This window comes from Simochromis diagramma, unplaced genomic scaffold, assembly GCF_900408965.1.
Source record: "Simochromis diagramma unplaced genomic scaffold, fSimDia1.1 OVJJ01000389.1, whole genome shotgun sequence".
Lineage (NCBI taxonomy): Eukaryota > Metazoa > Chordata > Actinopteri > Cichliformes > Cichlidae > Simochromis > Simochromis diagramma.
The window spans coordinates 796450-821971 of NW_024387227.1; the positions used below are offsets into that span (position 1 = coordinate 796450).

Consider the following 25522-nt stretch of genomic DNA (forward strand, 5'->3'; position numbering starts at 1 on the left):
TTAAGATGAGAAATTTAAGGAATCCCAGAACTTATAAACAGTGGGAGCCACTAGGTAGCTTTGAGCATGTGAATTCACCTCAAAGGTAAATGATCACATTCCATAAACTCTCACAACACTCACATTAATCATGACAGCCCTCCAGCTCGAACTGTGCCTGTACTCATGTAGTACATGAGTGCTGCAGTGTACCTGTCTACATGTATGCTCATGTGTGTGGAGAGTAATATCTATGTGAAGTCACACACAGCTGTTTAAGCCAGACCTGCACTGTCTTGAGCAGAATACAGTACTGACAGGTTCAAAGGACTTATGCCTATCATTGCAGTTCCTGCAGCATGTGGACACTGGGAGTCAACAAAACACAGTCGAGCCAGCTAATCATCCAAGGAATCCAAATGGCAATCCTTCATAAGATGATTGCAAAGAGGTCAGCCAGTTTAACTTAGCATCTTGTGCCACATGTGCATTTTTGTCTGTTTAATCCAACCAGAAACAGCATATCCAATCATCATCAGGCTGGTGGTTCCGATGCCCTTTACTAGCCATATACGGTCATAGTGAGGGTCTCAGCATGCCCGGTACAGCTTAAACAGAAACAGCAGTATGATTTCTAAAAAAAATAAAACTGACAACTCATTTTAGTTGTGTTATGCACTGTACTTTCATACTGTGTTTTACATTTCAACTAAAAAATGTAACAGTCAGAACACCAAAAGATTCGCTCTTTTGTTTTCTGTTTAACAGACAGCCAGGCAGAAATATCAAAATGAAGACGTGAGGTTGTACTAAAAAACAGGATTTAGGTGCTGGTGAGGTAACTTTGGATTTAATCTCGGTCCTTTAGTGTCAAGGCATTGGTTCACTTCTTACTGTTTGAGCAACAAGCAGTAAGAAGTGCTACACACTTAACCTGTTCTTAAGTAAGTTAGTGAGATAACAGACACGTATCAGTATCTCCTACTCACGAATCAAATGGCATCACCAGTTGTAGAAGATCTCAAGGAGTTTGGCAGCCAGAAGGCGAGATGTCTCTTAGGAATGCAAGACTGTTCCCGGCCTGTCTGAATACTTTGGCTTTCTCTGAGATCTACATTCTCAGTGAAGTCCTTATCTTTGATTAAAGCAGAGACTGACCTAATAACATTTGCAAGAAAGCCAACTTACCGGTTTCAATTACCCTTTTATTTTTGTTCTTTACTTACTTGATTCTCTTAAACTGTGTTGAGCATTTTCCAGAATTTCAAAATATTATTGGACTAAATTACTCACTCATTTTTTTAAAGAAAATAATCATTAAATGATTAATCAATCATTTAGAACGCCAGTAGTTGCACCCTTAATCAATAACATTCATAACATTTACTAACTTTCAACAGATGTACGATAAAAAGACAGAAGATCAGCTTAGGCAAGGGAGAGATGCCTCGGGGTGTGAAAATATAAGATGGCTTATGTGTATCTGCAATCAGGCTTTAGCTGCACATAACTTTTCCAGACAAAGGCGATGGATGTCAAGAAGCAGTTTCTCCAATAAACACAGATGAGCCGGAACAATTTCATGTATGTCTCTCAGCAGATTCAGATGGCTCTGTCAGCCTAAACATCCGCTTGTCATCTGGCTCCGTTTGCAGACACCTGCTTAAAAGTTGGATCATCCAGATCACCTTCACCACACATCCCATACATATACACCAGAAACACATCAATGACTTTTTCTTGCTTATATCACAAAATGCACCAGCACTCTAAATGCATCTATGTTGTGCACATCATCTTATAATTCAACAGTATCTCCTACTGCTGATGACTTCCAGGTCCTGAAGATTGTGTGACTAATGAAGCTGAAGCTGAACATACCTTCATCTGTACCTCTGTTATTATATAATATGCAGGAACTCTGATGTGGTGAAATTAACAGGTGACAGACAAGCAGTAACATTTTTTGGACACTGATATTAGCACCAGCTGTGAGAGATCAAATTATTTTGATATCCCACATTCCTCGTTACAGTTGGGGGGGAAAGTGTTAAATGTACAAAATCACCAAGCACAAATGAAAAGGTCAGGTCTCTCAGAGAGACTTCAGACTAAGCGACGACAAGGAGACTGTACATTCCCTCTTCAGAGGTTGCTGGCAGCTAACCAGGGCATTTATGGGCAGCCCCCTTCCTAAACCCCTTACGGTGCTTAATCTTCCCTGAAATAATTCCTTAATGTGGCATGCAGCGTGGCATAAAGCCCAATCTCATCTTTTTTCCTGTGAAAGCCTCCACTCTTTTACACAGACACCTTACAAAAAAGGAGAGACAGAAAGAGCGGGGGGTCAGCGACTCGCACGGAGGAGCTGAAAACCAACAAGCAGGTGTTGCCCTTACAGCTCCTGAGTGAATCAAGACCGAGGCCCCCCTATGTTTGTTTAGACTCTTTCGATCTGTTTGACCCCAAGAGCGCAACCCAGTTGGAAACTGGAGTCAGGGTGATTCATGGACACGAAGGCCTGTGCATAAGCCTGAGTTTGGGGCCATAAATGGTACACATATTCTGAGGCTGCAAATCCCATTTTGCTATTCAGTGAGATGTGTCATTTCAAGGAGCTCTTGTGAAAAACAGGGCTATGCCAGATATTCTCTAACAGGTTTCTTTGAAAAACTTTAAATATCATTTATTATTATTATTATTACTACATTGTAAGTACTGTGTTTAAATTTAGTCAAGGAAGAGAAGTCAGCAGGCAATCTGTGCAGCATCATACAATTCTGCTCTCTCTTGCTTTGTTTGGGAGCACCATCCCACTTTTTCTCGTAAGACACAATAGTGAGTAAGAATAGAATCAGCCGTGGTGAATCATAATGCCCATTTGAGCTGGATACCAGGTCAGTTTGACAATAAACAATAAAAATGCAGTAATCAGCTGTGTGACAGTAAAACACATAGATAGACATAATGTTTAGTGTTTGTATTTACTGGTACGTAGAGGAGAGTGTCATTCAGGGTAAAAAGATCCCCATAATGGGAAGTATTTGGCCAACTCAAACTTACTTTCACTTTGCACTGTGCAGCACATGTGAGTTGTGTGATAATAACATGTGTGTCACTAAGACTAAACAGGAAATATTGCATATACATACAGAGCACCGTAGATCTGCATTCTTCCCCATACTAATTTGAATAGTTAGCTATACTATGAGCTTATTGCAGTTTTACTTATTGCTGATGATTTCCACTGAAAAACAATGTTATGGAACATAACAATTTTTTTTACAGCCTGACTATTAAATACTGTACCAATTCTAACCTCATAGCAAGACTTAACTATATGCAACTTAACCAACAAAATGATTTTAAGGAATGATGTCTTTGGTGAAGTCAGTCTTCCAACACTGGCCACATGTTACTGATTAGATCAAAAGGAATGTTGGGGTAACCAAAGGCAGCGTTTCAATGAACCAAAGAATCTGAACTACACTGTGGTTTTGTTGTGTATTACACCAAGTAATGTCTCCCTTAATTTTGGTCTATTTCTCTGCATGTGTGCGGGCTGTGACTGTTCGTGTTCAGATAACCAAAAAGTAGTTCCACCGACCAACAAAAAAGACCACCCATGGGTAGACAGAAGGCCATTTTGACTTTTTCTGGCCACTGAGTTTTTTTCACTTGTTGATACTTTGGCCAGTGTGGCCACAAAAGAGGCCAGTTCCTATTCAGCAGTTAACGAGGACGACAAACTGGAGAAGCCATTGTCCCTGCTCCTCAGCCCCTTTCACAAAGCCTGCTTGTTGCCGTCAATCAACATAGCTGCTCGTTTCCACTGCTGGATAACCCTGTCCATCCTCAACCCTCGTGTAGCTACTTGTGGAGCAGTTTAATTTACTGACTGAGTGGCTCTCCAAACACGTAAGTAGAGGAAGGCACCATCGCTGAGTTAAGAGGGCTTCAGTTCACAGTAGAACCAAATACTCATTTGGAAAACTGGAGCCTTTTCAGAACATACAGACGTCAGCCAGGCACAATAATCCGTACCTTTATTATTAAACATTGCAGATCAAACAGCACGTTCTGCCTCCACAAGCCACCTGTCTGACTTTTGGTAGAGAACAGCCATGAAATGCATTAAGAAAAAAATAGACAGGGGGCTCTAAGATCTCAGAGAGAGGGGCATAAAGTGAAAAGAGTGGCTTTAAAAAAGGTTTAGTCTTTCAGCTTGACTCTCTCCTGTGAGCATTCTTTGTGCCATAATAGTTGAAAACACCAGACCTTGGAGAGACTTGGAAAGCAAAAATGCCAAATCTCAGGTATTTGCAAACTGCACAAGAACTATGAATCAATGCTATTATGTGAATGGAAAATACATAAACCCATCATAATTAGATGATAATAGCCTGAAACTAAAAGATATGGAAAACAAGAGGGAGGGAGTCAAACTGGAAGAACAAAACGTAAAAGCAATCAAACGTTTTCTGTGCTGTGGTATACTCGTTCTCCAAATATGTAATTATGTTAAGTGAAGAATGCTGGAGCGCAGAACAGCTGAGACCATGGGCTGCAAAACTGTGCAAGGGATGGATAGAAATGGGACAGAATAAACACAGGTGAATTTTAATGAAAAGCCAAGAGGGGGACTCGACTTACACACAGAACCAGACCCTTAACTGTCTGACAATAAAGTGAGGTCAGTAGCATAATTACCTTACAACGACTGACTGGTTGATTTTTATTGGGGAACACACACAGAGAAAAGACAGACAACAAAGGACATTTTTTTTAAAAACCCTCAAAAGCAGCAGGCAGTAAATCACTATCTGAACTCAAAGCATTCCCATCTTCCACTCATTTGGGGTTTTCAGAGGATTTGCTAAAGCTGTACATTTCGCAAAGCAGATTTTCCCTTTTGGATGTCGGAGGTGCTGTTGAAAACAGACACACAGATTGCATTGTGCTGACTGAGGTACAGTACAGATAGCACATAGCAAAGTGTGCAGGAGTGGGAGGATTGTGGCCTGAGCTTCCTTTTATCCCAGTTCAATGACTCAGAGAATAGGGTGATTAGTTTGTCCCATCTCAAAGTGCTGCCTCGTCTTTGGTTACCGAGATAAAAGCCCTCCCTCATGTTGAAGAGACCGGCCATTGTCACGCGAAACAGAGAAACAACCCCCTCCCTGTCTAACTTAAGTGAGGGGAGACACTGTGCAGTCATGAGGAATGTCTCTTTAAGACATTTCGTTTGGAGTGTTTTAAAACAAACCAGGCTCATTTAGGAGTGACTGTGCAATGCCTCCTAATATAATTTAATAATGCAACATTCTCCCTGGAAACAAAGAGGCTCTTTGAAAAGGACATAGAGACCATAATAAGGCACTGATGACAGGAACATCCAGGATATCTTCTCCAACTCCCAGTCCCATCCACTTCCCATCAGACGACTATCGCACAGAGTAATCTGCCTGGGCTGCGGGTGTAAGGGGCTGGGCATTAAGAACGTGGTTCAGTTCCAGGTGGGGAAGGATGACAGGAAAGTGGGAACTTTCTTGTCAGTCTACCTGACGGGGACAAACTGTTTACAGGAAGGCTTTACCAAGGGTCTCTGTGTGGTATGCAGGCTATGCGATCTGGATCACTGGCTGTAAAATCCCATCAAAGGAGACTGCTTGGTCCCAGTGGTGTGAAGCTAAGCTTAACCAGGAGGAGATGAGCTGCTGGCAGTCTCAATATGACCAGAGGAACTACTTTTCCATACATGGATTTGGTGGTGGGAACATTCATTCGTTTTCTTTGTTCTTCTTGTGCAAATCAGAAGGTGGTCTCTCTAATCTTCGGGAGGCCTTAAACGCGACAGGTCGCAGGTGCTTTTGACCTGCACTACCATGTCACACATCTAATTGAGAAAAGAGGTGATGTCTACAACAACAGCTCTGTGGATGTGAGCCAAGAATTAAATGTAGGGTCACAGCTCGACCAGGTGGAGCTTAACTAGGCTGTAGTAAATATCCAGCTGAGAAAGAGTGGACAGCCAGACAGGCTATCTATCATAAACTAAAGTAGCACTGTAGAGCCATGTCCTCATTGAGACTGTAAATGTCTTTTGCCGAGTGCAACCACTACAATGGAAGTCCCAGTATCCACATTTGAACCTAGCTGGAGTACTGCAGTGACACAAGTCCATGACACTGACCGATAACATCTGCTCAAAAGTGGGTGGGCAAAGAACCTCTAGACCTTTTTGACCTTTCCTTGAACCCTTTTGATTGAGAAGTCTGGGCGAGTGGTTAGGCGATGTTTAAAGCTCCCTTCTTCCTGCTTAGTCAGAAAAGAGATATTGTCTCTTCTACCTGCCTGTCTGCAGACGCTGTTTCACACAAGAAGGTCAAAGTCAATGGAAAGAAAAAAACAAACCTCATAAAGGATAGAAAAACTGATGGCACTTACGATAAAGACAGCCCGCCTCTCCGTTTAGTTGGGACCATCCAGGGCAACACTTGCACACAGTCTGGTAATCCTGTTTGTACACTTGTCTGTATGCAGTGTAGTAGGCTGTCCTGTTAACACGACAAACTTCATGTTAAAAAACGTTCAATCACATTCAGTCTGAATTGCAGCCACGAGCGATACTAAAACTAACATGTCATTACACAACAGCAGAGCGTTGCTTTGTGTGTGTACAAACAAACAGGAGTATCTCGCCAAATATTTATGAGGGTAATCTTTAATTTTTTTCGCGTGGCACACTGATCAAACAGCTCAGGGCCTTTGAAGTATCATGTCTTATAATGTTCAGCACAAATCCGCTTCAAGGCGCTGTTTTAAAGTGTGAGAACGGCAGACTGTACTTCAGAGAACAGTGCCTCTCCCTGTACTTTGGGACCCTTGTCATTGCTCCACAGTTATTATGCATTGTGAAAACGTTTTGTTTACAGCGGGTAATTGTGGGCTTAGCGGCCTTTAAAGCAGCCTTTGAATTTGTAACCCAGCAGCTAATGTGGGGAAAGCAAGCGTGAGCAACACAGCAGAAGACTCCCAGAGAAAGACGAAAATGTTAGGATTGGGTCTCTCTTTTAAAGGAATGTTTGCTGCCAAGACGTCCGTATGTTAAATAGCTGCTGATGTGGGGCTACACCTTGCACTTAACTCTATAACAGGTTGAAAAGCTGTGATTACAGAACAGGGGTGAGAGAGATGAAGAGGGAAGTGGAAGGTGGATCTCATGTTTGGAAATGGAGTTTAAACGAAGAATCCTGGCCTCTCCGATAAATTCTTTCGGTTGCATGAGTCACAGAGACTACTTCAAAACAAGTAATTAATGCTTTGCTCTAGCCAGAGCTTAATCAGCAAAGCACTACATCCCCTGCAGGTGAGGTCAGGAGTGCTCGCAGAAGAGGAGAATCAGAGGCTTTGAGTACAGAAAGGGGGGAGCAGACAGATGAGAAATAACAAGTCTTACTTACCTTCTCTCATAGCCCATGCACCACGACTGCCCCACACAGCCTTGCTTCCAAACTTTAACCATGCGTGTGAAGGCCTGCACACATGGCTGCCTTTGGGCGACCAGCGTCACCTCCTTCTCCGCACACACATTGGGCCTGGAAAAAAAAAAGATTGGTAAAAAAATACTTAACATGACAAGATGTTGAGCAGTGTTTTCACAGATGTGCAGACGACAGCAGAGCAATTTATGAGCACTTAAAGAGATGTTGCGGCAAAGACAGGCGGGAAAAAGAAAAAAACTTGCTTGAGGCGTTTTCTAGTTGTCAACAATGCAAGTCCTGTGAGGGCATTACCTGTGCTAAGGTGTGTGATGACCAGTTATTGGTATTTCTAAAGACTTAAGGGGAATTCTTCATGCATCACCTTTCAGGATGATGAGCTACAAAGTAAACCTGCTCTGACTTAAACTCGATATTCAGTGGAACTGTTAAAGTGTTTACGCAGCAGCATCGCTCCAAGACAGAAAGAAAGAAAGAACACAAAACAGATCTCAGCACAGGTAAAATAAGGTGAGCCTTGAAACACTTAACTTAAGTTTAAGTTAACTGCACCATTCACTGCACCTCACAGGCCTTCTTAAAATAAAGTCCAAAACGATCTTTGATACGTTTACTTTTTCCATAACTCTCCAAGGATAGAAAGAAAGCCTCAGCACATGGAGATCAGCGGGAATCCTAAGACAACATCCAGCTGCTCGTCTCATAAATAACAGTGATCACTATCACCTTCGGCTGTACGCATAATCTAATGTGAAAGACCTTATTGTTAGTGGCAGGGAGCAGCACAGAAACCACTGTCACACAATTATTATTATTTTAGGGTTTAAAATAGCAGTTATACTTCACTGGCTCATCACTGTGAAAGAAACAGTCATGGACAGAGTTAGGAATGCTTTGCATGCCACACAGAGCCACATGGAGTCAGTGCATTCATATAAAATACACTGGCAGCATTCCTGCAAACCAATAAAGACCGTGATGAAAGTGCACGACAGCAAAATTAATTGGATTGATAAAGCACCGATACATGATGAGCCAAATAATCAGTAGTGGCTGACACTGTTAACGGATTGGTCTGTGTGCAAATTAGCTTATATTTACAGAACAGTAGGTGATATTTATCTATTGCTTCACACTGAGTGTGCACTAAATAAATGTCATTGATAAATAGCTAAAAGAAATAGCCTGATATTTCTTTATGATATAGTTTCATTTCCCTGGATCACTAGTGGGAGTAATAAATAACATAACATACAAATAACAAATAAAAACAAAAGGAAAAATATTGTGCTGCACTTTATAATAATGTAATAATGTTACACTATTGACCATTATTTAAGTATTAATAAGGTGTTAGCAAATTTTTAATTTATCATTCATATAGCATTGCTCCCCTTAGTATGCTATTTATAAACATAGACATATTCTTATAACAATGATTATGACTATGATTATCACTAGCAGTGATTTAGTAGCAGCGATAGCTGTACATGGTGTTATAGTAACAGATGGATAAACATATCTGTATTTATAAATAGTATACTAAAGAGGAGTAATGACATATAAATGATGAATTAAGCATTGGCTAATACCATACTAACCTTACTAATGCTTAATAGTTTAACATTATTAGAAAATGTTACCAAATATTGTTATTGTGCCAGAATTTCACAATCTCATCACTTTAAATAATAATAATGATAAGAATAATAAGAAGAAGAACTTCTTAAGCCTCTGCTTTCTACCTCTGGTTGAGTCACAGATTTATGGATGTGCAGGTGAACCGGCAGTTATGTCGAAGTTCAAAGGAAATGTGAGTCTGTAAAAAAGTACCTGCAGCTGGATACAGTGAGCGCCACCCTAAATGCATACCTGTGATTAAATAAATATATTAAGGATGTGACAAAACTTTACTTACATAAAAGGCTGGAGGTTATTGGCAAAGCCGTAACGGAATGCGTGCGCCTCTATAATAAATACGATGACAAGGGAAAAAATAACACTGTCCATTTTCCTCTGTTTAGGTCACTCTACAGTTTCAAAACTGTAAAGTCATTCATGCGTGTATCCCATCACTACCCAGGACTTAAAAAAAGAGAAAAAAATCTAAAAAAAAAAAAAAAAAAATCCCAACGTGTCAACTTGAAGAAACCTAACATGCGCTTAAAAGATCTTCCTCGTGAAAATGCCCAACACAGTCCAAAAATGACACAGCCATCCCACGCGTGTAGCGTCTCCGTCGCAGCCGCTATCCGACTCAGAAAATTCCTGCGCACCTACAACAGGTCGCTGCAGATGTTAGACTGACGCGCAAAAGAAAAGAAAAAACCTCGTGTAGGCAGAGCGCATTCTGCCTCCCTCTATTGACTTGGTAATGATGGCAGGGATTTGGGCTGGGTATGGGGGGGCTCACAGGGAGCCATCTATTATTCAAAGCGTCAGCAGCCTCTGCAAGACACCCTGCAGCACCGGCACAGTGCGATCATAGTAAGAGCTTTTCTCTCTCATGACTGACAACTTTCAGACTTTCTCTGGACAGTGTCACCATGTCTCCACGGGGCTTGTGATGTGTGCGTTAATGTGTTATGATGATAGGTGGTTAAATGCCTTAAAGACAAAATGATCACATTACCCACGTGCACAGAAAATGGTTTTATTATACGTACAATATTTGCAGATTGAGCGAGCAGGAGCGCATTTGCACGACATAAGATGCGCGTTCATTACAGCCACGGACGTGCCTGAAAACGAAGTCACATAGCCTACCATCACGAGTAGAGGATGTTGAAGGTTGTTGAGGTAGGGGAAGCAGCTAGCGGTCACACTGCAGGGCAAACAGCTGATGGGGCGGTCAAAGGGTCAGCAGCCAGGCCTGCTGCTTTCTAAACAAAGCTTTCATAGCATGTATGTGTTCATGACCCGAAAAAGTCCGGGGTCAGAGATGGTACGTGCAGCCTCTGGGGCTACAAGCTATATAAAAACATGCTGTTTCAATTAGGCAGAGCTCATCTATGAAGTCTGTCAAAACTGGGACAGGTTCTTATTCTTCCTCTCCAACAACCAAAACGAATCTAATATTAAATGACTCTGCTTATGTTTATTTCAGGGACGTAACTTGTCCAGGATATATCTGTTGTTGACCGTGAAGAAAACACCGATATCTAAAATAAACAAATTGCGCAGATGCAAAGATTTGATTTAAATGTTTGTTTTTCCATTAAAAGTCACAGAGAACAGAATAGACCCTGGTCCTGAGATCCTTATAGGCACGAAAGCCAGACAAATATTTGTCTGGTGATATGACTTGTTACTAAAATACTGAAGACGGCAACTAATGCGATCTGGAGACACTGTGCACGTCTTGCATATCCTAATGTGCGTTTATCTAATTACACCACAGCAAGTGGTGTTTCAGTAATTGTAGTTTCTTTTGAGACTGGGGAAAAACAGTCTGGGTAAATTTGAGTATGTTAGAGTCCTAGGCCAAGATGTGGGTTAAGCCAGTCCTGAAGTGGCACATTTGGAAAACAAATATATATAAAGATGCACCGAAAAACCAAAAACTACACTCATTATATCTCATTTTATCTGACTGTTTATATCAGCTTATCTGATTGACACAAAAGAATGGACGGTAATTTGCTGACACCTTGTGGTCTAAGTTAAAACTTACACAGTATGACAAGTCCTGTTAATATTAACCAAAAAACAACAACAGGAAGTAGTTAGAAAAGGCGAACTTTGCACTGCCTGAACTACAGCCAAGAAAAGCGGCCGAATAAAAGCTGTACTAATTGGTCATCTGAACAGCACTCTCCGCTTTAAACGGTTTAAGGAACTTTACGACGCTCCCTTAACATACGACCTTTGCCCTCTGTCGCCTGATCGCAGTGCTATAGTAGCATGCTCTGGGTAATAACGCGACCTCTGTGCACACTCCGACAGAGTAAGGCTATCAAAGACGTGCTTGTACATTTGCCGAAGTGTGTGGCTCGCAGAAACATGTCGTCTCCAGCTAAAAAGCCGGTGTCCTTACTGGGAAGTATGGGCTTCGGGGGGCGAGCAGACGCCGAGCAGAGCCTGGAAATGGTGAAGGCTTTCCTGGACAGAGGACACAACCAGCTGGACACAGCCTTCATGTACGTCGATGGGAAGTCAGAGACCATCATTGGAGGCATGAATCTCCCCAAAACAGGTATTTTATAAGCACACAGTAATGCTGCATGTTCCTAGCGTGCTAACAACAACCGGGTAACCAACCAGCGTGCCTGTTGATTTCCCCACCTTGAATTGTGGGTAACCAACTTTGTTTATAAAGCATACAACAAACATCGACCAGGGTGCTGCACAACATCAAACATATGTTAATGAAGCCATTTAAAACACGTTTTTAAAAAGTGTTTTTTTTTTTTTTTTTTTAAACCACTTCTGAATGTCTCAAAACTAAAATGAAGGTTTTGGAGCTGCTTAGTCGAGGTCCATAGCCTTGACTTGTATATCAAATTGAAATACTTTGGTGTGACCTCATTCTTGGTCTCGTTAAAGTTTTGTTTGTGTGTGTGTGTGTGTGTGTGTGTGTGTGTGTGTTTTTTTTTTTTTTTTTTAAATGAAGGCCATACAGCTTTGATGTCACTGAAACATTCTAGTAATAATGAATCCAAAGTTTAATTGCTGCAATAAGAGCCTGGCTAGCTTTCAGTGTCAGTCTGTCTCACAGACACTGAAGGAGCTGTGCTGTTTTAACCTGACTACTTCTCACTCATTCACAGTAAGCATAGCTACCAAGGCCAATCCCTGGGATGGAAAGACGCTAAAGCCAGAGAGCGTGCGCTCCCAGCTGGAAACCTCCCTTCAGAGGTTGCGGACAGACTGTGTGGACCTTTTCTACCTCCATGCCCCTGACCACCAAAACCCCATCGAGGATACTCTCAGAGCCTGCAATGACCTCCACAAAGAGGTTAGCAGACCAGGGAATATATAAACATATAGCTAAATAACTTGCTTTAACATAACACACAGGAAAAAAATAACTTTATTGTCCATCTGTAGTCCTGAGATGTTTTAATACTAAATGGAAAGTATCAACTCCCCAGGGAAAATTCAAGGAGCTCGGCCTTTCAAACTATGTATCCTGGGAAGTGGCTGAAATAGTATGCATCTGCAGGCACAACAACTGGATAGTTCCCACTGTTTATCAGGTAATATATCCTGTTCTAAGGATATTTAACTTTTATCTAAATTCAGTAGCCTCATCCTATAATAATCAGACTACTGATTACAGGAGGGCCATACTAGCCATCTTGTGTTGAATGAGAGTAAACTTTCACACTTCTTCATCTCTGTGGTTTTTGTTCAGCAAATCACTGAAGATTTAATCTTTCATTAGGTGTTGTAGACTGAACATTTATATGTCTGCTATACTGTTACTTGTTTTTCACCTGTTTCTAATTCAGATTCTTCCAATCTTTCACAGGGAATGTACAATGCCACAACAAGACAGGTGGAAACAGAGTTGCTGCCATGTCTGAGATACTATGGAATGCGATTCTATGCATACAATCCTCTGGCAGGTAGTCTTTCATGGTACACCTTGCAGTTCCATTTTAAAAAGTTTTATTCAAAAGAAAGCACTTGTGATTGTGAAAAAGATGTCACTTAATGTGGAGGGATAAAAGCTATCCTCGAGTTATCCCAAAATTAATATATTATATTAAAATATGTTCCATACATGCATTCATGTCCCCCTGGAGATGGATTTTATTCACTTTGGTGATCCCTTTTTGCTAGCACACAATAACCTGATGTTGAATAGTTAGTAGTTGCTTTAGTTAGTGGTTTTTGGGGTTTTTTTTTTGCCTTGTTAACGTTACCTGTGAGCTAAAATGTGCCCTGGGTGAGTGACAGCATTAAGTACATACTGTACTGAGTTCTGACATTAGTCCTCCTCTGCCAGGTGGCCTTCTGACAGGGAAGTATCACTATGAAGATAAAGATGGCTCCCAGCCTGCAGGACGATTCTTTGGCCACAGCTGGGCTGGAGCATACAGAGACAGGTGAACATCAGCTTAGTGCTGTTGAAATATTTACCAACAAATTGTTTTATGTTGTTGAATGAGATTTTTGTTGACCATAACCGTGATTGTGCTCCTGCTCTGTGGAAGATACTGGAAGAAAAGTCATTTCCAGGCCATAGAGGTGGTTCTGCAGGCTTTGGAAACAGCGTACGGGTCAGAGAAACCCTCGCTGACTTCTGCTGCTATGCGCTGGATGTATCATCACTCTCAGCTTAAGGTACCCACATGGACAGCTGCAGTGACAAAAAATGTTATGCTCATGGTAATTTATGTATTCACTGAGTAAAAAGATTAGCCCTACCCTTAGTAATAAACAGAACATTTCAAATTGCTAGTATTGGAAACCTGAAAATTAAGAACTATGAGTTACCACTGAAACACTGTGCTTTGTGGTGTACCAGTAAGCCTGAAATGAAGCCTTTGATTTTTTTCAGTGCTATCCCAACAGTCAGTAGTTACACAGCCTTTGAGGTTTTTCACTGAAAGATTTTAAGATCTATTTTTTATTTCCTTTAATTATGTTAAGTGCAGTGAAAATGCCCCCAAACTTTCACCATATGCAAAACCAGAGGTAGAACAAAGCACAGCAATGTTTTTCATGTTGTCTACAGGTTTGTAATATATGAAAGGGATTCTTTTAGAAAAGAAGTACCCCAAAAGTGATTAAATTAACATGTATTGTCAAAAAAAAAAAAGCCAAATTCTCTACTCACCCAGATTTTCTTCTTCTTCTTCCTTCTTCCTTTTTTTTTTTTTTTTTTTTTTTAAATAAATGTAACAAATCCTCCACAAATACAAATCTCAAGACATTTACAGACGTCCAGCTGTGTAATTCCTGTTTTGAGTAATTTTCTCCAACTCATGTCTCCAGGGTGATCTTGGAGATGGAGTCATTATTGGCATGTCGAGCATGGAGCAGCTTCAGCAAAACATGGCCGCTGCGGAAGAGGGTCCTCTGGATGAGAGAGTGGTCGACGCCTTCAAAGAAGCCTGGAATCTCGTAGCCCACGAGTGTCCAAACTACTTCCGATGAGAACCTTCTTGATCATCACTTTATATGTAATTTAATTTTGCAGAAAAATGTTTCTCCTAATTACACCTAATTAGGGTTTTTGAATTCTCCCCTGAAATATACATTTTTCCTTCTTTGTATTTTTATCAAAAAACACATCATTGTTAATGTAAAATAAATAAATTAATTAATAGTGTTTCATGGAAAAATAACTTCTTCAAGAATTTGCATTAAATTTTGTCAAATCAAAAAACATTTTCCCATACATGTGTATTATTCATCAGTGCTGGTTTAGCATGAACAGTGATGTAGGTGTTTGAAAAGAAAGGGATAAAAAGACCAGAGAGACTACAGACTGCAGCGCTGGCTGTTACGATAAAATGGCCAAAAGTTTTTAAATGGTCCCTGAACTGCAGAAGTTTCATTCTACATTGTCATCCCCGTCTATATCACCATCTTCCACATCCTGCATAGGTTCTTGTATTTTTCTTCTAGTTATTATTCCCACTATTGAGCCAGGGAAACAAAACTATATTTGAAAGAAATGAGTAGCCTATTTTAAAGCATTTTTGCTCTTTATCACCCAATATTTGAACATTTAGTCAGTGCAAAATCAATGTGAAGCAACAGGTGAATATCACCCACTGCAGATAGACCAATATCAGTTAACAGTATCAGTCACTACTAATTATTTGGCTCATCAGATATTGGTATTTCATTAGTTCAGATCATTTAGCTGCTGTGCACTCTCATCATGGTCTTTGGTGGTCTTTGATTGTTTGTGCTCTTTGTGTAATTTTAATGAATATATTGGTGCCATGTGGCTCTGTGTGACATGAAATGCATTCCTAACTATATCAGCAACTGTTTCTTTCACAGTCATCAGCCAGTGAAGTACAACAGCTGTTTAAAATAATACATATGTGGGAAACTGGGATTATGTGACAGTGGTTTCTAATAGAGCGGGGCGATATGGCCAAAAATATTTATCACGATATATATTTGAAAATTTGCGATAACGATATAACTGACAATATAATTGATGTGAGACAAAATACAACTCCACAACATTACTAGCGCAAAAAGACAACCTTCCAATTATTTTCACTTAAACAAGAAGCTGGTTTATATGTACATTAAAGCTTTATAAAAATGTAACAGTGCAAATGCAAATTCCTTGCTGAAAGTTTAACTAAAAGGCATTTCCAGTGGAAATGGGCTGACATATCCTGAGCATAACCATGTATAATATCCACTGAAGTTAAAAAGAGGTGCTTTGCAACATTAAACTGCAGTGTGCAGTACGTATTTTTCGGACCATAAGGTGCACAGGATTATAAGGCACATTAAGCGAAACAAAGCAGTCAGATAAATCAAACTTTATTAAACTTTTAGTTTCAGGCTAATATCATCTAATTATGATGGGTTTATGTTTTCCATTCACAATACTCAGGCATGTGGAGTGTAGAGGCAGAATGTGAGGTTTGATCTTCAACCTGAGTGACTTTTGTATGTTCTGAAAATGTTTTCCAGTTTTCCAAAGGAGTTTTTGCTTCCACTGCAAACTGAAGCCCTCTTACCTCAGTGATGGTGACTTCCTCTACTTACATGTTTGGAGAGCCACTCGGTCAATAAATCATAAAAAGTCTAAATGGTCTTACGTCTATCCATGGGAGGTCTTTGGTAGTTGCCTTGACCAATACAAATCTACTACTATTACTTATATGCACTTTGTGTGCATATCTGAACACAAACAGTCACAGACCCGCACACATACAGAGAAATAGACCAAAATTAAGGGAGATATTACTTGGTGTAATACACAACAAAACCACAGTGTAGTTCAGATTCTTTGGTTCATTGAAACGCTGCCTTTGGTTACCCCAACATTCCTTTTGATCTAATCAGTAACATGTGGCCGGTGTTGGAAGACTGACTTCACCAAAGACATCAGTCCTTAAAATCATTTTGTTGGTTAAGTTGCATATAGTTAAGTCTTGCTATGAGGTTAGAATTGGTACAATATTTAATAGTCAGGCTGTAAAAAATGTGTTATGTTCCATAACATTGTTTTTCAGTGGAAATCATCAGCAATAAGTAAAACTGCAATAAGCTCATAGTATAGCTAACTATTCAAATTAGTATGGGGAAGAATGCAGACCTATGGTGCTCTGTATGTATATGCAATATTTCCTGTTTAGTCTTAGTGACACACATGTTATTATCACACAACTCACATGTGCTGCACAGTGCAAAGTGAAAGTAAGAAACACTTTTTCCCCAACTGTAAGGAATGTGGGATATCAAAATGATTTGATCTCTCACAGCTGGTGCTAATATTAGTGTCCAAAAAATGTTACTGTTTGTCTGTCACCTGCTATTTTTACCACATCACATGTTCCTGCACATATAATAACAAAGGCACAGATGAAGGTATGTACGGTAGTTGCTTTACTTAGTGGTTTTTGTTGTTTCGGTTTTTTTTTTTTTTGCCTTGTTAACGTTACCTGTGAGCTAAAATGTGCCCTGGGTGAGTGACAGCATTAAGTACATACTGTACTGAGTTCTGACATTAGTCCTCCTCTGCCAGGTGGCCTTCTGACAGGGAAGTACCACTATGAAGATAAAGATGGCTCCCAGCCTGCAGGACGATTATTTGGCCACAGCTGGGCTGCAGCATACAGAGACAGGTGAAGATCTGTACCAACAAATTGTTTTATGTTGTTTTTGTTAACCATAACCGTGATTGTGCTCCTGCTCTGTGGAAGATACTTTGGAAACAGCGTACGGGTCAGAGAAACCCTCGCTGACTTCTGCTGCTATGCGCTGGATGCATCATCGCTCTCAGCTTAAGGTACCCACATGGACAGTTGCAGTGACAAAAAATGTTATGCTCATGGTAATTTATGTATTCACCAGGTAAAGATTAGCCATACGGTTAAAATAATAATAATTTCATTTCAAATTGCTACTATTGGAAACCTGAAAATGAAGAACTATGAGTTACCACTGAAACACTGTGGTGTACCAGTAAGCCTGAAATGAAGTCTCTTATTTTCTGAAAACTATCCCAAGAGTCAGTAGTTACACAGCCTTTGTTTTTCCACTGAAAGATTTTAACTAGTTTTTAATAACTGTAATTATGTTTTAGTGCAGTGGAAATGCCCCTACTGGAGGTAGAACAAAACACGAGTGTTTTTCATACTGTCTGCAGGTTTGTAATATTTGAAATGGATTCTTTTAGAAAGAAAATACCACAAAATACCAAGTGAATAGGAGATGCTGCACGTAAACTACATATTCTGTAATGACCAAGATTTTGTTCCTATTTTTAAATTGTAACAAATCCTCCACATATACATCTCTTAATAAATTAACAGACTCCAGCTGTGCAATTCCTGTTTTGAGTATTTATATTAAATATCTACAGCTGCTCATAACCTTACTACGAGCTATAATCTCATAAAACCCTTGCCATAGCAGTGTCGGAATCTCATAGCCCACGAGTGTCCAGACTACTTCAGATGAGAACCTTCTTGGTCATTTAATTTTACAGAAATTTTTTTTCCCTAATTACACTTAATTAGGTTTTTTGAATTCTCCCCTGAAGTGTACATTTTCTGTCCTTGGAATAGATCAGTACACCTTTTCCATTTTTAATCAAAGAGCACTTCATTGTCATGTCTATATAAAAAAAACAAAACAAAACCCATTAATACTCTTTCGTGGAAAAATAACTTTCTGAAGAATCTGGATTAAATTTGTCACATCAACAAAACGTGTATATTATTCATGAGTGTTGGTTTAACATGAACAGTGATTTACATTGGTGTTTGAAAGGAAAGGGACTTCCACACAATATCAGTCCCTCACTGTGCTGAGGGAACTTGGAGAACAATGACATCACAAACGATTTAATCCTCTGAATACAGTCCACATTGTCCAAAACTAAAATTCAAGATGAAGGACAGAAGTTCATGTTTTGTAGGTATAAAAAGACCAGAGAGACTACAGACTGCAGCACTGGCTGTCAGGATGAAAGCTAAATGAAATGTCCGTCTGCTTTTGAAAGCAGGAATTTTCTTAAAAATTCTCCCGCCTTGCAGAAGTTTCATTCTGCATCATCTTCATCATCGTTATCATCTTCCTCATCCTGCATAGACTCTTCCTCACCAGCGAAGTTCTCAAACTCGCCTGTTTCTGAGTTCCACATACACTTGATCTGCACCTTGAATTCTGCCATCTCAATACCAAAGAGTTTCTGTGGACAAAAAACAACCCTCAGTCAACAGAAATACATTTAGTGTGTGACAGTCAACATTGTTAATCAAGTAAAAAAACAAGAACTCACCAGAATACGAGCCTGCTCTGGAGTGAGCGTGTCCCCCTCTTTACAAACTTCATAGTCCTTCAGCAGTGTTACCACTCCTGTAGCACAAGATAAAAGAAGTTGGCTTTATATTTAAAAGCAGTGAATTCACACATTTCGTGAACACACTAATACCGACTCGGACCTGATTTGAAGCAGAAGCCTGATATTGCTTTCATAGACTGTATATACTGTAGCTACAATACATCTCCCACTTATAGTGAAGCCTCAACCTGCTGTTGCCATCTTTCAGTATTGAAATAAGATGTGAGGGCTGGAACTAACAAACAAATGACTGACACAGCACCGTCACGCGATGGCCACTTGTCAGTCACAGGTTTGGTCTGCCCTGTTCTGTCTCATCGTCCTTTTTCACCTTACATGCATCTTATTCACAAGCTGAACATCATTTGACAGAGGCTATAAACTCACCTATACTACGGAAAAACGATTTGGGGCTTATTAAGCCAACTTCAAGTTTTTACATTACAAAGGTTGTTCACGTCTTACTACGGTATATCGCCATGGTAACATCAGCCCTAACCTGCTTTGTAGCAGATCATGTTTAAGATAAGAGATCAACACACAAAACCAGTGACCAATCATTTCTCCAGAATATAGCACAGATGCAAATATCAAGTCTGTCCTTCCATGAAGGTCCAAAGAAATTCCTCGGAGCAACTTTATTCATCCATTTTTTCTCTCCTGCTTTCTACTAACAATTTTATACGGGCAAGTAATTTGACATTTTCTACAATTACTAATACAGCAATATCCTAAACCTTGAACTTGTTGACTTCAGAAAAATGAGTCCACTTACTAGTTTGAAGTACGATTTTATTTGTTTTATGCACGCATACAGCCTGTTTCAAACCACTGGGGTTGCAGCTAAACCACTGGGGAAAACTACTTACACTTAGGCAACACTTTAATTTAACTGTAATTACAGTCAGAGCTTGCCATGTTTAATGACAGGGCAGTTTTACTGATAGGTCTTTGCCACTTTTCCCCTCCTGGGAAAATAAATAGATTTTACTTCGCACTTTTACAATCTTGCTAACCACACCACTTAACGCACAGATATATTCCTAGAGAGCTTTTGAACCTTTTTTGATCTAACATATTTTACTTTTTTTATTTTGTAAAGTATGCCAGTCTGCTGTCACAATACCTGTCCATGTTTGTGAGTGACCATATGCTGCAAACATTGCCTTTTTTGGGGATTGACTGTGGAAACTCTGGGCTGACTTTACTGAGCTGATAATCACCTTCGTGTGACTTCTTAGCATAATTACCAATGTTAGGGCAAGTAAAAGCTCTGTAGTACAGGGAAGCATTTACTTGGACTTCTGTACAGTCTTATTTTTTTTTAACCAGATGCCACATGCTGATCATTATAAAGAACGTCAGTTTAAGCCACTTCCACATTGATTACACTTTTCAGTCCTGGAAGCTACAACCACCTTTTATATACAGATTGTGATTTGTCAAGTCACAGACCTCCATTAATTAATACCAATTTTAAAAAGTTAAAATCCATTGAGCCACGGTGTTGTAGTGGGTGACGAGAACAGTCCTTTAGTCTCACCTTTCTTTAGAGCAGTAGGAAGCCCTAATTGCCTCAACTGGGGTTCCATTGAGTGAGTAAACTGTTCAAGGGGTCCCTCATCCAGCGTCACATCCATCTGAGCCTGGTTTCCTGCGCGAGCATAATCCACCTCTTTGAAATGACTGAAATATCTGTGGGTAAAGAACATCGCTTAGTGATTCAATGAAGACATTGGAGGATCACTGCAACAAAGATGAATTTAGCAAAGCCTTACTCTTGTACTTCCTCCTTTGTTTTATTTGTGAATAGTACACCCACTTCTCCACGCAGATGCTTGCCGACCTGAACATTATCAAAATGAATAAACATATTGAGTGACGGCAGTAAACCACAGCAGTAACTTTTCAAGTTTGTCTGAGATCTTGCTTACCTTGTGCAAATTATCTTTGTATTCATCTGTATCTCTTTTCCCCAGAGCAATAATCATGACTTTATTTTTGCCGAAGAAGAATCTGTGGAACAGAGATGAGACCATTTACGCTGTTGAATAAATATAGGCTCTTTCCAAATACTTGTTTAACATTTTTGAGAAATTTGGTTCATATCAACATGCTGCAAGATAGGATTCAAGCATATCCCATAAAAAAACAAACACAAATCATAATGATGCTGACTTTTTAAAATTGATTGATATTTAAGCTGATTGCTGACCAATAACAATCAATAGACAAGATGTTTAACTATGAGATAATATGGTTACTTTTCTTCTAGAAAAAAATCCACACCTATTGTACCCATTCAGTAATATTCCTTATCCCATAGTCAACGTGTATATTAATTGTACTATTTTACCAAAAACTTTAATTTCCATACTTAAAAAGGAGTTATAAGCAAGAAACCCCCAAAATAGTATCTCTTCTACACACAAAAGACTAACATATAAAAAACTCTGTTTCATGCCTTTAATTCAATTTCTCCTCCTCTTCTCTTTGATGTAATTTTACCTCCACTTGACTGTAACTGCAGAAGTGCATCCTACTTACTGGCTCTGTTAAAATAATCAAGCCTACTAACAGGCAACTTAAGATGAGGGGGGAAATGTAGTCGTTAGAGACTGTAACTGATGCCTCATACTATACGACAGTGGAAAACTGACACCTAAAGAAGAACACATGCAATCTAGAGGAAATTGGCCACAAAATCTGAATTTTTTAAAGTTTCTATGACCTTGCCATATACCTGCTCGCACTACTGCACTCAAATAAAATTAAGACAAGGAAAAACCTAAAGCAATATTTTGCAAATTTCATGGTAACTGGACTCCTTCTTGAGCATTCAAAGTGCTTTATACAACATATATAATTCAAATAAACGTTCATACATGCACTGTTTTCTATCGCTAAGTGTTTTCTATCTAAAATTCACACATTCTTTGTCATATTTTTCATGCCAAATGCTTTTAGTTGGTCATAGGTCTACATATTAGACAGTCTACTTTAGCGCCCAGACTGTTCTACTTATTAGTCATGCTGTTGTAATATATGCATTAGCATTTTCTTGCTGAAACATGGATGGATGGGAGGATGGGAGGATGTTTAAACCTTTATATACCTCTGAGTACTTTCCAAACGTGTAGACACTGATCCAGGTTTTTACCCAAGTTCTGATAACAAGTTCTTTAGTCTGGAAAACAGGGCGTCCATATTTTGCTGCTATCAAATTCAAACTAAGCTAGATTTTTACCTTTTTTCAGTTCAAAAAATTTGATACGTTTTCTAAGTTCTATTGTGGATATGGGTTTAGGTGATTTACACGTCTTCATATCTATATTTTACACAGCATCCCAATATCTTACAAATTGGGGTTGTCCATGTAATAATTTCTTTCTCGAAGGGCTCCAACATGAGTAGAGGTGGCAATGCCACCGAGAAAACCAAGTGCAACCCAATCCTTGATACACACACACACACGTACCTTAGTGCAGTATTAGGACTGAGCCTTGAAATCAGAACCCTAAGATGTCATTACCTAACGTGAAAAGGGAAAGACCATCTCTGAATCGAGGAGGGGGCCTAGGGGTATATCTTTCGCCATCGTACAATGCTGTGATTGCAGCCATTCCCCAACTCTCTGTGAATGGTACTCATGGCCATTGATCAGTGGGCTTTGATCAGTAGTTGTTGATCAAGGGTCATGAGAATTTGCATAATTATGATGAAGGAACTGACCTCCCAGCCCATTGTTCCTTCAGTGGGCTGGTTTCGGTCATTATGCAAATGTACTGTTTATAAGACTGGGGAAACCTGCAGTCAGCTGAGACTGAAGAAGTCACTTGGATGAGTGACGAAACGTTTCTCCCACTGAAAACGCTACGTCCAGATGAACAGAATCAACTTTTGGAGATGTCATTATTACCTGCTGTGTTTCCACGCTGTCCGGATGTCTTTCAGCTTGTTATTCCTCATATTAGCCACCGAGAATATGAACAGGTTTCTGTAGGTGTCCACACATTCCCGCAACTAAAAAATAGAAATGAGGTTTAGGTACTTCAGGTGTTTTGGAACAGACCTAGCCTAGCTGAACTTAACACGTACAAGATGGTGACTGCAGCACTGAAAATACTCACCTCCTGAATTAGCTTCTGTTTTGACTCCAGCCCCTTCTTGGCTGTTTTCGTTAAAGAAACTGAGGAGAAAAATGCGAAAACTCACGATGAACAAATGTCAGCCAGCAGTTTGCGTATACACGTGCATGTATCAATGATCAGCCAGGAGTACAACCATGCTGAGGCAGTTAAGCTAACGCTAGCTTTAGTTAGCTCACTTTTGGTAGCTTTCACTAGTGAAAAAGAAGTTTTACAAATACAACATCACTTAAAACACTTCACCGACACCCATATGCTTTTACACTTGAAAAAGATGTACTGTGCTTTACTCACTCTTCTTATCTCTCTTTGATTTCGGCATGATTCCTCCTCACGATGCCACAGCAGCAGACACACACACGTGAAGTAGAAGGACCCCAAGTGTTTCTGTTTAGCATGGCTGACCGTGTACTGCCTGACATAAAAACAAAAAAAAGCGTTATATATGTATTAATAACAAATAAATGCTTGACTTCTATAATTTTTGTCACCTTAAGATATTGTGATTTGCTGCTATATAAATAACACTGAATTGAAATAAATTACACAGTAAGATTAAATGATATGGGCAGCACGGTGGTAAGCACTGTTGCTTTACAGCAAGAAGGTCCTGAGTTCAATCCCACCATCAGTGTGTCTGTACGTTTGCATGTTCTCCCCGTGTTTGCCTGGGTTCTCTCCGGGTAGTTCGGATTCCTCCCGCAATCCAGACATGCAGTTAGCGGGTATAGGTTAATTGGAAACGATAAATTGCCTTTAGGTGCGAATGGTTGTCTGTGTCCGTGTGTTAGCCCAGCGACAGACTGGTGACCTGTCCAGGGTGTACCCAGACACCAGCCCCCCCCACCTACCCGCGACCCTGAAAAGGATAAACTGAAGAGGATGGATGGATTAAGTCAGGGGTGTCAAACTCAAAAACACAGTGGGCCAAAATTCAAAACTGGAACAAAGTCGCAGGCTAACGTTAATATTTATTGAAATATATTTATTCCTCCAGATATAAGAATGAATCTTTTCTTATGGACTCAAACACATTTTGCTAAAAAACTGAATATGGAACAAGCAAAGCTTAATACTAAACAGTATATATATTTGCTGTATAATACCAGTAGGCCAGCTCTGATAGTAATTTGGCATTTGGCCCGCGGGCCAGAGTTTGACACCTATGGATGAAATAATACATTTCGCATCAAACTAGGCACAGTGATGGTGCTTGATAACATGTTATACACGCAGTGATTATTTATTTATAATTTTATAATTACATTTTTATTTATTTAACTATTTTATTTCATTTAAATATTTTTTTCTGTTCTCTTGCGATCTTCATCATTATTATTATTTCATCCATTCTAGCCACTTATTATTACCTATTTTATTTATTTATTTACGTTGAATTCCGTTTTATTTATACAGCATCAAATCACAACAGCAGTTGCCTCAAGTCGCTTTATATCGCAAGGTAACGACCCTATAGTAATACAAGAAAAACAGATAAAACCCCCACAATGGTAAATGGACTGAGTCTTGTATAGCGCTTTTCTACTCTCCCTCAAAGTGCTGTATATAACATGCCACATTCACCCAATCTCACAAGTCTCTATGCTAACTACATTCACACTCCGTGTGAACTTGGGGTTAGTATCTTGCAGACTGGAGGAGCCAGGGATCGAGCCACCCTCAACCATATGTGAACCCAGGGAGGAAAAGGTCCCTTTGAACAGGAAGAAACCTGCAGGAGAACCAACCAAGGAGAGGCAACCATCTGCCACTATACGGTTAGGGGTTAGTAGATGAAGACAGATCAGAAACATGCAGTGAAAGAGAGCCAGAAATTAATAATAACTAAATACAGAGAGCTGTATAAACGCATAGTAAATGAAAAACGTGACTGAAGAAGAAAATTCAGTGCATCATCTGAATCCCCAGCAGCCTAGACCTATTGCAGCAACTTCATCTATCATCTATTTTGTTATGTGCTATTGAATAACTTTTGGAATAAATAATGTATATAATGGAATACATGAATTAAATAAATTACTAAAGATCTAACACCAGTGTTCATAGCAGTTTATAAGCAAGACATTCGTCTCCTCTAGAAATACATGAAATTTGGCAGCACAACTTATTTAAGATAAGTTATTTAAAATGGCTTACTTTGTAGCAAAAATAATAAGCCAATAGAAGGAAAATTAATGAGGAACCTGGTCTGTTTGCATCACTTATTTCTGAACTAAAATGTCTTTGGACTTGGATGAAGATGCAAAGTTAATTCTAAGATAATAAGGACAATGGACGGATTAACCCGCTAGGTGGCGCATGAGCAAAACAACTTCATAAGTGTAGTAGCCGAATGTGACAAATGTATAAAATGCTCAAAGGTGCATACTTGC

General features: G+C 39.6%; 3 protein-coding genes across 4 annotated transcripts in view; 1 reads left to right on the plus strand and 2 right to left on the minus strand.

Annotated features, from left to right (window-relative positions):
* Positions 1-10444, minus strand: part of megf6b (multiple EGF-like-domains 6b) — a 59344-nt gene extending 48900 nt beyond the window's left edge. Inside the window, exons 1-3 of one of the 2 annotated variants that reach the window (XM_040052279.1) lie at positions 9400-10444; positions 7443-7577; positions 6427-6536 (exon numbers count right to left, since the gene is read on the minus strand). In XM_040052279.1, the coding sequence (XP_039908213.1) occupies positions 6427-6536; positions 7443-7577; positions 9400-9491 (337 nt within the window). In that variant the 5' untranslated portion in view covers positions 9492-10444. The remainder of the gene's footprint in view (positions 1-6426; positions 6537-7442; positions 7578-9399) is intronic. The other variant, XM_040052280.1, reaches the window with a different exon arrangement.
* A 748-nt stretch (positions 10445-11192) lies between these two features.
* On the plus strand, positions 11193-14830 carry akr7a3 (aldo-keto reductase family 7, member A3 (aflatoxin aldehyde reductase)). The gene is made up of 7 exons (XM_040052287.1): positions 11193-11676; positions 12251-12438; positions 12575-12679; positions 12955-13051; positions 13435-13534; positions 13643-13772; positions 14427-14830. The coding sequence occupies exons 1-7, from the start codon at positions 11385-11387 to the stop codon at positions 14586-14588; spliced, it is 1074 nt and encodes a 357-aa protein (XP_039908221.1). The 5' UTR covers positions 11193-11384; the 3' UTR covers positions 14589-14830.
* A 3492-nt stretch (positions 14831-18322) lies between these two features.
* mrto4 (MRT4 homolog, ribosome maturation factor) lies at positions 18323-23550 on the minus strand. Its single transcript, XM_040052290.1, has 8 exons — positions 23424-23550; positions 23112-23170; positions 22901-23004; positions 20916-20997; positions 20760-20827; positions 20525-20676; positions 18919-18995; positions 18323-18828 (listed from the first exon to the last, which is right to left on the minus strand). Exons 1-8 carry the CDS (start codon positions 23449-23451, stop codon positions 18679-18681), a joined length of 720 nt encoding a protein of 239 aa, XP_039908224.1. The 5' UTR covers positions 23452-23550; the 3' UTR covers positions 18323-18678.
* Between the last annotated feature and the right edge of the window lie 1972 nt (positions 23551-25522).